General features: G+C 33.6%; 1 protein-coding gene across 2 annotated transcripts in view; it reads right to left on the minus strand.

Annotated features, from left to right (window-relative positions):
* The window catches only part of LOC129240259 (uncharacterized), a 61156-nt gene that overhangs the window by 32304 nt on the left and 15034 nt on the right, over positions 1-13818 (minus strand). Inside the window, exon 3 of one of the 2 annotated variants that reach the window (XM_054875944.1) lies at positions 4917-4943. The exons of the other annotated variant lie outside the window; for it this stretch is intronic. Coding sequence (XP_054731919.1) covers positions 4917-4943 — 27 coding nt within the window. The remainder of the gene's footprint in view (positions 1-4916; positions 4944-13818) is intronic. 2 annotated transcript variants of the gene reach the window in all.

Raw genomic sequence — 13818 nt, forward strand, 5'->3', positions numbered from 1 at the left:
AGTTTTTGTTTCTTCTTCTTTGTCCTGCGGATATGAAAAAGGATGACATTTTTTTTTTAATTTTATTTTCCGGCATTTTTTTCAACATTCTGAGCTTTCTAAATATTTTTTTCCAAATTTTTCTTCAGATGTTTTTTGTTTCTTCAGGTTCTTTTAGTTTTCTTTTAGCTACTCTAAACTGTTAATCTTTGTTTTTAGTTTTTAACATTCTATGGATCAAAAGCAAAAGCAAAATATATTGATCTTGTTGTGTTGGCTCTACTGCTACTACTCGTACCTATTCAATTTGTCTTGCTACTTAACTGCCGCATCTTCTTCGTTCGTTGCGTCATACAAATTAAAAATTTTTCATATACTCGCGCGTAAAGACATAAAAATCTAGTATTAACCAGCATAAACGAGGCAGTAAGAGAGTAACAGGCACATACACACAGGTGCTAATGGATTGTTATTTAACCATTTGCTGCAACATCTTCGAAGAGTGATTTCAACACAATATCATTACTATCAGTTTTATCATAAATATAATCATTTGCCTCTTCTCAAAAACATGTTTTTCCATTCGAATTTAGCAATAGCTTTTTAAGCTCCACTGCGCAATTGCCCAAGTGAAGAGACAGAAACATACATACATATATATGTATTTACACACTCATGCTTGTGTGCGCGCCATCAGCGGCTCCTTCTCTCCCGCTGCCCCTGCCAGCGTGCGCACGATGAACGACGAGTGTGTATTTCATAACTCTATGCTGGCCAACGCCAATACGAATGTTTACATGACTGTTATGGTTATGTTAAGCGTGTGCATGGATGTATATGGTATGCGGCATGTCTGTATGTACATTCACATTATGGTCGCTTTGGCCTTTTTTGCCACAAATTCAAATGCGCCTGCCGCGCGCTTAGACGCATATGAAATGATGAGGCTTTATTTGTTGTGTTGTTCTGTCATTAGATTATTATATGTATGACTATCAAATGCGTTGGCACTCGTATCTGTTGTTACGCAACGCGTTTATCATAAAATCACATAACTTCGAGTTTTTAGGCGCAGACAACTTTTATTTTAGAGCTTACATAAACCGAATGGCATGCAGCTGATGCCAGACTGCCTTACCTGATACAGCTCGAATGCGCATCTTCTCATAGCGCCGTAGCGACACCTCCTCACGTGTTATAGCGAACAGACGGCAAGCAAACAAGCATACAGCCAGATGATCAGTCGTTGCTAATGCACACAGGCACACTATATTTTTATGTAAGACACTCCCTCACTCTGCACGAGCTCTGCGAGACTTCAATTAACATGCCGCACATTAAATTGGCATTTCGTAAAATCATTTATTGCAAATACTTTAATCGGGTGTGTAATGCTAATAAACTATTGGAAAATGTGTGTGTATGTACATACATAAACATGTCTGCACATGCACATAAAAATATATAATTACAAAAACAAAAACAAAAATTGTTTAGAAGTAGTTGCATATGTTTACAAAGTGCATGAGTGCTGGTGCAAAATTAATAAGAATTCACTTAATTGGCTAATTTCAACATAAATTGGCTACAAATATTTACTTAGCAGTTTAAAAAAGTACTTAAATTTATTTTGAGAAAAATCAAGAGGCAGGTATTGAATCAATAATTGAATTAACCACTCAACATATTGCGTAAAATAACCATATAAATCCAAGGTTTAAACTATGTGCAAATTTAATGAAAAACGAAATTAATTAAAATTGAAACTAAAATAAATTCAATAAAGTTTAAGCGAAAATTCAAAAAAATTTTTAGAAAAATTTTAGGTATGCAGTTTTATAGCTCATGACGCCGTAGCTGAATGGGTTGAAGCGTGGCTACCATTCGGAATCTCTCCGCCATACTCTGAGAAATCCGAAATATCATCTATTGCAACTTATTTTAGAAGGAGAAATAGAAGGTAAACGTGGCATTGGGAGAAAACCAATGTCTGTGATGTGAAATATACGCCATTGGACTGGTATCGGGGGATTTGGAGAGCTATGCAATACGGTAAGACAGAGAGAAGTATATACATATGAGTAGAATCTTTGTGAATAACATAAAAGAGGCTAAGTTTTCTAAACTGAAATTTATATTTACTCATTTCAGAAATGGAATCTGTATGTTCGCTTATACTAATTCGAAATCGAATAGGGATAATAAAGGAGAAGCAGAAAAAACATGTCGCCCATTCGTCGTATGGAGAAAATGCTCAAGACCAACCACAACTACAAACAAAGCTTAAAGTCAGAGGGAGGTAAATCTGGTAAATAAAGTGAAGCGATTCAATGAGTAATTCTCTCAATTTAAGAGCAATTCCTTCAATTTAGACATTATCAAAAAACAACTTCCTGAGCATTGCTTTGATTAAAAGATTTAAAAATGCACCATAACACATTTACTTTAAATGGCTATAGAAAAAGCCTGCCCGACAGATCAATTGGAATTTTATGTTATAGCGATGAAAGATGAAATTTTAAAATTGAATGCAAATTTTAGTTCTGCTGGTAGAATATAACCGTCAAACTAGAAATATTTTTATTTTATTTATTTATTAAAAGAGTAACAATTATAAATAATTATTCCACTTAAAGAGCTAAAGCACTGGCTACTATGGCCTTCGGCTATAACTAGAGATATATTGAAGGTGTTAGAATTGTTTTTTTTTTATTTTGTTTTTTGTGGTGGGTGAGGTAGGGTTCAAAATGCACTTACAGCGACCGCCATCTACTATTACTCTCTACGTCTACTATTACTCTCGTTTACTACTACTCTCTACTCGTAGGTTCCCCCGACAGTCGGTTCCACGTTACCGGAACGACCCGGATTTACTATATATCCGGTCAAGGGCTGTCACTCCAGCAGCACTCCCCGTACATGTATGGGGAATGTTTTCGCTACAACAACAACAACAGCAACAACCACAACAAATATTACTCTCAGGCGACTGCTTTGTGCTACCCGGAGTCATAGCTTGCTGCAAATATGCATGAACAGCTATTGCGAAATTTTGCTCGAATAACTTATATCGGGGTCAAGATCAAGCAATCTCATCTTGTGGTTCTAGAAGACTTGTGTTTTTAAGCATGCCCCTTTAAGGAATGCTTTTTGGAAAAATTAGAAACTTCATACGCTAAGCGAAAGCGAGACTTCGAACTTCAACTTTTAGGTTGAGTAAATGTTTTACCGCTTTCCGTTTGCCGATTATTGTTGATTGGCGTGTGTCTTGTGTTTGCAAGTTCTTCAACCCAAGTACAGTGTACTATTAATGGAGAAATATTAATCAAAAATACTAATCAAATTCTAAATAAATATGTTCTAGATTCCAAAACATTGTGCGTTGGAAGCTGGTATGACTCGAGCAAACTGTTGTTGCATTCAAACTACAAACTTTTAACACATGAAGTCACAATTGACTCAAAAAAAATTTTTTTTGGGAAAAAGAAACCCATTATATTCTCAGTAGATGGATTGATATCTGGAAAAGTATCGATCAAACAATTTAAAAACTAAAAAATTCCTTTGCTGTTTTTTTTTTCAATTCAGTAGTGAGTTACATGGCGTTAACAATGGAAGGCAACAACGAGAAAATTCGGGACATTTTACAGCTTTTCTTTGACTATGAACGGTGTTTATGGTGCCGATACTTTAACAGTTAATTACGTGCAATTGTGGCTTTTTCGATTCAGTTCGGGCTCTTTGGATGTTAAAGAAAATGTCGATAAAATCACAGAAATAATCGAGGTTGGCCGGCATGTTAGTAGTCGTAGCATCACCCAGTAGCTAAATATCGACCACAAAACAGTTTTAAACCATTTGCACAAAAATTTGACGTAAAAATAATGAATTTCTTTGTCATCAAACTAAAATATTATAGACCGTCAGACACTCTCATTAGACCACTCAACGTGACTGGATATTAGACCGGATATCTAATTCAGTTTGAAGTGCGTGTGTGTGTTGTTTTAGCTATGCAGGGACCTAAAGTTTTGTGCCAACTTTTTCATGGCACAAATGCGCTTGGAGATTGGTCGTTTCCTGCCAAGAGACGCGCACTATTAGACAAAATTTTCTCTATGATTTGATGCTAGATCTTTCAAGAGGGCTTTGAACTCGAAGTCTGCAATATTTAAATTTGTATGCACTTCTATTGAATTGAGAAAGCAAACGCTGAATGTAGCAATAAACGAAAACTGTGTTTCTGCCTGTTTAGAGGGCAATTGCTTTTATAAATATATAAAGTATAATAAAAAGATCTAAACATATAACTTTTCCAAGAGGCGCACAAAAACTGCTCAAATAACATAAATATTTTCTTCCATCAACTGCACCAGGCAGTTTTTCAGTTGAATGGCAAAGTTGCAGTGGCCAGCGCAACTTGAACCCATCAAAGTCGCTATTATTATATTTCTACTTTCCTCTAAGAAAGTATTTGTTGTTTTTTTTTTTTTTTAAGTGCTGTGGTAATAGCAAAAGTGCAGTGTTGAATGTCACACCTTTTTCAAAACAAACAACAAGCAAAAAGTATTTAAAGACTGCACCTCTCATGCGGAGAAAACATCCGCTGATATGCTGTGCGTGTGTGTGTATAAGTGCCGTGACAAAGAGTGCAGCGAAATATGAGATAGAGCTAAAAAAGAGGAGTTGCACGTACTTTGTACGGCTTAGTACGACTAATAAACAGAGCTAAATAAATGTATGTATGTATGTGCGTGTGTGAGTAGTGCAAATAAATAATTATGCCGCTTTTTATTATGATTATTGTTGCGAAAGTGAATGGGAAAGGTGTCAGCGTGAACTGCTTGTTGCCTTGCGTTGAGTATGTATGCATGTGTGGGTGCGGTACGTGCGTTGGTGCGAGAAACGTAACGATACGAAAGATTTAAACAACAAACCTGTGTATTAAAGCTAAACAAGCCGAGCTGTCGAGTTGTGGTGGTGGCCACGATTCAATGGGAATGGTCGACCATAATTTTCAATACAATTTCAAGTTTTATACAGCATTCGAGATTGGTGGTTGTTCATTTTAAGCAGCCATACAAATTTTAGATATTTTTTGTTTGGGTTGAAGATTTTTTATCGTTAAAATAATTTCGTTTGTTTTTTTTGCACGATTTGGGATTACAATTTACAATTGCTCGTTGTTGATGAATGGCGGTGGTGGTGGTGGTGGTGGTTGAGGTGGTTGCAATGGTATTGGTTGGAGGTTTTTGTGGTTGGTTGTAATAGAAGTACACAAAATGATGCATAATAAAAATGCGCATAAACACACACACACAGGGAAGAAAAAATAAACAAATAAAACAAAAGTGAATTAACGAAGAGGTAAATCAATTTGAAGTGAAAAATTAAATAAAAGGAAATTAATTAATTATGAATACAAGAAATACGCTAAAAAATATGGATATAGTTAGATAATTGACACAGTCGAGATGGTGTACGAGTGTGAGTGTTGAGGAAGATTATGTGTAGATTTAGTAATATGCAGCTTGAAGTATGTGGCAAGAAGACAAGTTCGGTATATAGTTTTGAAATGAATTGAAATATGTACAGTACGAAGGAAAATTAAATAGTTAATTGAATGAGATAGTAAAAACTATTTAATTGCCTGTTTGTTATGCGCAATCATTAGCTTGTCAGTGTTAATTGGCTGCAAAATTTATTATTAAGAGTTGGACATAGATTTGTAATTATTTATGAGCTTTTTTATGTATAACATTAAAATAAATTAATATGTATTCAATGGCGGCTGCCGAAGCCGAATGGGTTGGTGTGTGACTAGCATTCGGAATTCGGAGAGAACGTAGTTTCAAATCTCGGTGAAACACCAAAATGAAGAAAAAGCTTTTTCTAATATAATAGCGGTCCACCCTCGGCAAGCAATTGCAAACTTCTGAGTGAATTTTTGCCTTGAAAAAGCTCTTCATAAAATATATGTCTTTCGAAGTCGGCTCAAAACTGTAGGTCCCTCCATTTATGGAACAACATCAAGACACACTTCACAAATAGGAGGTATATATATTAGGCCGGGTCGATTTGTGGGGAGGCAAAAAAATCGCCCATTGCTCTGTGAAAATCATATTCTAGGGATCAAAACAAGAAACTTTGCCGAAGGAACCATACCTCTAAAACGAATTCTGATGTCCCCCAATTTGGGTCGAACTTTTTAGTTTCTTTTCTATAACTCACTTAAATTAATTTTTTCATTTACATATGTTCTGACTAAATAAATTTCTTAAGAGAAAAAATAGATATTAATATATTATAAATAAATAATAAATATTATTATAAATAAATAAAAATAAAGAAAAAACATAGCCATTCAGCTGATTTTTTCATGTAAAGGCCAAAAATGGTGAGGACATCAGAATTCGTTTTAGAGGTATGGTTCCTTCGGCAAAGTTTCTTATTTTGATCCCTAGAATACAATTTTCACAGAGAAATGAGCGATTTTTAAATCGACCCGCCCTAATATATATATAAAATATATATATATTTATATGTATAATCTAAGTGTACATACAAGGTGGCGCAAAATTAATCACCAATCATATCTGACACTTGTGAACCAAACCACCTGCAGTATGCAAACAGACAGACAGGGAATGGAGCGCCAAATGCTTAATTAATGATTAATTTCTAAGCTCACAAAAACTGGCTTTGTTTATTACCATTTATCACTATGATGAAGCGACTAATTTCGCGCTCTCTCTTTGTGGTATTTTGAAAAACATAGACTGTTTGTCGATATTGGTATTCAAGCTGCTGGCACTAATTACTATTGAAGACTATTGGACTTTAAAGTGCTTTTCATTTCATTTGGTACGACTACACCTTGGCTGGAGAAATTGAAGGTGCCACAGCGAAGTCGAAGAAGCAATATCAAAAATAAAACGCAGCTGCCAAAGCAAAGCAATATCAAAAATAAAATGAAGTTGTCAAAGAAATTCCGAAAACAATTCGAATCTGCGCTGTCGCTTTGCTACGAATATCGCTACAGCACGACAGCATAGCGACAGTGCTTTAGAAAAAGTCAGATTTTAGCTGTGGCTATGGGTTTCGGATTGTTTCCGTATTTGCTGTCGTTTTGATATCGCAACTGCTGCCACAGCTGCTGCCATAACTGCTATGGTCTTGCTTTTGCATTACAAGATGACCTCTGATGTCGTTTAGGTCAAGATAGTACGCCTCTTAGTTTTAAAAAAATTGCAAAGCTCCAGTAATGTATGCACGCATGTATTTAGAGTTTTGCTGTGCTATCGTTTTTCCGCAGCTAAAGCCACTGAATGTTCATACGAGTACAAATTTTAAGCAGTCTGTGGCTCAGCTGTTTGAAATAGCGCAGTTGAAGCCATAGCACAGCTAAACGAAAAACTTATTTGAGTTGTGCAGTAGCCTCAGCTGTGCAAAGTTGTGCAGTCGCAAGGAAGTTGATGGGCTCAGATAAAGTGTTGCAAGACGAATTTTTTTGATGACTTTATCGAACGCATTGGTCCTTGCAAACATCAAAAATCGTATGAATAATCCACCCATTATTTCTCAATTCACTACGCGTCTGGCTATGGAATGATTTTTCAATAAACCAATTACAATCCCTGGAATTATTGTAGTCAACCAACCAACCGGAGCCGATACACTCACAGCGAAGAGAGATTGTCGCCTTTGTCTACAAGGAGGGGAAAAGCTTCGCCGAAAATCTCGTTCCTATTGTATTGTATGCAAGAATCCATTAGGTCAACATCACTCAAAAATCTCTTATACATGTTTTGCTTGCCTTCTATCGAATCTATAAATAAATATTTATCATTAGTTAAAATAAAGAAAAAAAAAAAACAAAAAAAAATTCTTTTTTTTCACAAAGCAAAATATTTTTAACGATTATTTTTACTTCTGTAGGAAGCCCAATGCGTACTAAAACCAAAAAAAAGGAAATCAGTTTAAAATATGCGATACTTAATAATGATTAATAATGAATTAAAAATTCATAGTGGTCTGGCCAGACCCGGCTGCCCAACCGAATGCTTTTAAAAGTGTGTTCAATTAATCCTCTGTGTGGAATCAAAAACTTTTGATGTATTGCTAAGTCAAACATCCTTTTAATTTTTATATTTCCCATTTTCATATTGAGGAACAGCTATAATATTCTTAGAAATCGTGAGGTAAGGAACTCAGAAAATTTAATTTGTGTGTTAGGTATTTTGGTTGGGAAGCGAGAAGAGCCACTGTTCAGCGCCGTGATTTTTCATATAAACCAGCTGAGCTAAATATCATTTCGCCTTATTCTAAAAGCTCACTTAACTTTTTGTCATTACTCGTCAGGTGATTATTTAAAAACGAAAAAAAATGAGAAATCAAATTTTTAAAGATGCAAAGAGTAATATAGCGATAATTTTTTTATGACTTTTTTTTACAGATTGATTATTAATAATCAATATTTGTATTCTTCGTTGATTAGTGATCGATTCCTAATGGAAATATAAAAAAAAATAAAAGAAAATTTAATTATTTACCATTAAAAATATATCAGAAATAATTAAATATAAATGAAATTGTATGCGTTTGTTTGTAATTATTTTAATTTTTTTCTTTTTTTATACATATGTATGTGCTTTGTCTGCCTGTGTATTTTAACGGCAATAGGTGCAGTAGCTAGTTTATATTCTCAATAGGGGAATGCAGCACAAACAAACAATTTTGAAATCTATATTAGAATACAAAAATATATTTTCCTTACGAGTCAAATGAAAAATAACTAAATACTAGTTTGGGGAAAAGAAATCCATTATTTTTGGTCAACATATTTACGTAATTGGTTTAAAACTGGCTTTATGCTCGATCTTTGGGTTTTGGGCGGTGCTACGAATACTAACATAGCGGTCAACTTCGACTTTCTCTGTGATTTTATCGACATTTTTGACACTTTCTGACATTTTCTGTAACATCAAAAGATGTTCAATGCCTGAATGGAATCGGCGAAACGAAAATTGCACGTAATTAACTGTTAAAGTATAGACACCATGAATACCATTCACAATTTCAACGGTCTGGCTTGCATTTTCGCATTTATCAAAGAAAACCTGTAAAATGTACCGAATTTTCTCGTTGTCGACTTCAATTATTAACACCCTGTATGACTGAATGAAAAAAAACCGCAAAATATTGTATTTTTTTAGTGTGAAACGTCATATTAATAACGAGCATAAACTTTAAATTGTCTGATCGATATTTTACGAGATATCGAGCCAGCCATTTACCGAGCAAATAATGGATTTCTTTTTCCCCAAACTAATACAGGTATATTCAAAAACCATAAATAATAATAATTACAATAAAAAAAAACATAAAATAAACAAATTTATTTTTTTATTAATTTAATTTAAAATTAATAAAAAAATTAATTTGTTTTTATTTACTGGTAAATATTCAAATTCTTTTTTATTATTTCCAATTATAATCGATTAAAGCATCTAATCATTTTAGTTACTCAGCCCAATCAATATTCAAACTCGTCGACACTGGTCCTAACCTTGATTTTGTTTCAAATTTACTTCACGAACTAAATACAAATGCAATAATTTTTTCTAACCGCTAGTTCATCTTAAATGCGCACATACATATATACATATGTGCATACTTATATACATATATTCACCCTTGCATGGGAGCTATAAATTTTAAAAACCAGATTTTCACTGCAACTGACATTAAAGTTATAGCTTCCGTCTAAAATAAATATTTTCTCACATACCAAACTGAGAATATGGCGATATCAGATATTCAACACTCGAGTTTGTTGTTTTATGGCTGCCCACACATACTTATACACACATCCATGTAACATATGCGTGTAGGGCCACATATTTCCGCACGTTGTTGGCGTGCAAAGCTCACAAAAAAAAAACTTGAAAACAACAGGAATTTGAAACCAACTGATTGCAATACTCATACCGTTGTGTTGTGAGTGTATACTCATAATAGCTGCCGTGTGACTACTTTGCTTTACTATTAGTAATTATTTATTTATTTGTTCGTTTATTGCTTAGTGAATGCATTCACATCAGCACCGCCAAATCGTTACAATCACTGCATTGCAATGGTAACAAGTTATGGTTTGTTTAACAATGGAGCCAGTAAACTGCACACAGCCATACATACTCGTACATACTCGTACATATGTGTACATGTGCGAGTTCAGCAGCCAGCACCGGTGATGGTAAATTCAGAGAGAGAGAACAAAAGGAACAACAAGTTGGGCCGAACAACAAATCCAAATCCAAGTAAAAATTGTGCTCGCATGTTTTCAAGTTAGCGGCACTAATGCCGAAAACACAATTTGTTTTTTAAATACACATACCTACATATGTATGTATGTGAAGTGGAAATCACAATTAGAGGCGGAATTAGGTAAAGGTAATAAATGCCACTGTAACATTTGGTTTTTTCTTTTTTTTTTTGTTTCCATTTCATACGCTAAATAATTTTTAAACAAATAAAAAATACTTCGTAGTTTCATGTGGTGGCGGAAAAGTAGAGTAAGCGTGAAAAAGAATATTCACAATCATGCAGACCGCGTGAATTTAGTATTAGCACTCTAGCACTGAACAACTGTCATATGCATAGATGCCAGTGAGTAAATCGAGTAATAAATTTGAAATGTTGATATACAACGAATATATAAGTACCTATGTATGTGGTTAAGTTTTTAACGTTTAAATGAATATTTAGAGAACTGGACAGCAGAACCAACTATTTTTTAACTGTGTAAAAACTCATGATATTAGTTTTATGCTATCTTTTAGGTACCTCCCAAATATATTTTAGCCATTTACAGTTTACGAAGTATTATCCAACAATATGACACGTGTAGCACCATTGTGAATGCCCCAAATACAATATGTACATGCATTTTAATTTAAATACAACAATGTACTTAAAAAGTTTGCGCTAATCTTAACTAATAACCAAGTAGATGTACATACATACATATGTATAGAAAATTTGTTCCCCTTTGTAACCAAACCAATTTACAGCAAGTTGAAAATTACTAACTGCAGCGGGAAATAATGAGCTAATTAATTTGACTACAAATGTTAACAGAGGACAGAGAAACGTAATTGGGAAATACATAAATGAGCACGAATTCAAAATGTAAGCAACAGTAAAATTAAGTTTTCTAATTTTCCTGTTAATCAATGCCACTGATTTGTTATGAAATGGTTAAAAAACTATGCATCTTTTCAACACGTTTGTTTCACAGAATTTTTTATAATTTTCAAATAGCTCACAATTTGAAATATATTGGGTCAATATTAGATCTGTGCATGAAGCAAATAATTTGTAACACTTCTTGCGAATTATCAAGTTTTGGTGTTTATGTATTCAAAAAACTTGCAAAGTAGGGGAAAGTGAGAGAGCAGCATAGCATTTCATTTTGAGGGGAGTTGTAAGTTTTTACTGGATAAATTTTTACTTGTAAGAATTTGCTAGTGAGAAAAACAGCTGATCGCAGAGTAAAATGAAATATGAATTAAAATTTGCGAATTGAATCAAAGTTCTAAATTGAAATAAAAGCTGAGATTAAAATGGAGGATATAAGTAAATATGTTTTACACAAAACTTGTAAAGTTTATTTAAAATCACATACTAAATAGGAATCAGCCAATGATATAGAGAGTTGTAGTTCTGAATCTCAGCCTCAAGGCAGCGTTGCTACAGTTTTCAAAATACAAATCGAGAGCACTGAAGGTATCTTTTGTGTTTTATGCTTATACTTCTTGGTTATTATTTAATTTGGCAATGCATATATAAACGGAAGCATGGAAAATATGAAGAAAGCAATACACTTGCATATATGGAATATTCTTCATCTGATAGCGTTGATGAAATGGAACAAATTATTGTGGACAAAATAAAATCATGTCATGCTAAGCTCGTTGTTTTGCATTTTATTTGCTTTATTTTTTTAATTTAATGCGTATTATATTAATATAATTTTTGTTTTTTAATTTTCCCTAACAATTTAATCAGGTGTTTGTAAAACTTGCCAATTGTTACTGGTTTTGCGTTCCTGTACTTTTTCTGATATTTTTCCCTTTGAGAGCGACTTCTCTGAAATTAGATTACTGGATAATTTTTACATGAATTGACTTATTGTATGAAGCAACAAAATTTATAATAGTCATCGTATTGTATCCTGAAGTAACAATGTAAAAAAGATCACCTTTACTTCTTAGTGCAGCATATAAACATCAGCCCTCTCCTTTAGAACAACTATTTACATATCTAAACTAACTTATTTTGGCATATATGTACATATATAGCTACATTTCAATCAGAATCACATTTTTTACTATAACGTAAGTTACATTTTTATTATTTTTTATTTTAAAATTTGATTTTTTTTTTCAAAAATTGTACTGACTGCAAAAATTTAATAATTTCAAAAGATTATGTAAAACTAAAATACCAGTCTCACTAATCTGAACCACTGTATTGTTAGTGCTTTAAAACAAAACGATTGCTCTGATATGAGAACCCAAAAAAAAAAAGAAAATGCTTTGAGAATCAATCCTGACTTCCTAACTGTAACATATGTCTTAATATGGTATTTTTTTTTTCTCCACTTTTTCAAATTAACAAGTTAATAAATAATTGGCGTTTGTTGGTAATTGGTAATTATGTTTGTATTATTTGGTGTTTGTCCGAGCACCTCCTACAATTTGTGGTGTGCTTCTTGTTATTGTTCCATAAATGGAAATACCTACAGTTTTATGCCCCCCTCTAATGGCAGCTGGTTTTTATGAGGCATTTTTCAAGCACTCGGAGATTTGTCATTGCCAGGCGAGGAGCGACCGCTATTAGAAAAAACTGTTTCTCTCATTTGTTGTTTCATGCCCGGAAATTCAAAACTCGAGCATATAACTTACAAAATTATATTCAGAAAAAAAAAAAATATTTTGAATGATAAAGATCTTCTTATATTCACTCAATGAACATACCATTTTTAATAGAAACACACTTCAGTTTTCCAGATAAAAAAATACGTACGAAGTGTGGTTGTTAAGTTAGTATACATCCCTCTTCTATTCCCACAACAATTCATGGCACTCTGAGTGCAGCAAAATTTGTTTTCTTTTTTAATCTTTTAGCCAGAAAATAACAACAAACTTGTTAGCAGCTCTATTCAAATTAAACGAAGAAAGGTTTTAGTAGTGCATGCATGCTTCACATTCCCCTTCGTTTAAAAAAAAAAGTAAAAAAAATGCTTGAAATTGAAATTTTCGCTCCCAGCATTTTGTGCTAAAAATATTTTGTTTAAACGGTGGCTGCTTTTCGCAAGTAACTCATATGAAATATGTAGTATTATATTTACAGGTACTTCCCAAAACTTGTGGCATTCTTGGCTATCTGCCGGGTGCAGTCGTATGTTTACATATTTCATAAATCAAAACAAATAACGAAATATACAATGAATATGGGCACCCTCATGCAGTTTGTACTGCATATTTATGCATGTGTACAAAGTACACGTACACAGAACGTTTCATTGAAATTTGCATAATTTATGCTCACTTATAATCGTTTGACAGTAATTCGGTCTATCTTCGGGTGTTCGGCAATTTGCACAACACGTATTTCTCGAGACACTTATGCACATACATACGCAAGTTTGTGTGACTCTTCGGACTACTTTGGATATGTTTATGCATAAAATCGTACGTACATATAGATATATACACGTACATATGTACCTACATACAGAAATATAAGGGGCGATTCCGTAGATCAGTCGTGTGC

This window comes from Anastrepha obliqua, chromosome 3, assembly GCF_027943255.1.
Source record: "Anastrepha obliqua isolate idAnaObli1 chromosome 3, idAnaObli1_1.0, whole genome shotgun sequence".
Taxonomy (NCBI): Eukaryota; Metazoa; Arthropoda; class Insecta; order Diptera; family Tephritidae; genus Anastrepha; species Anastrepha obliqua.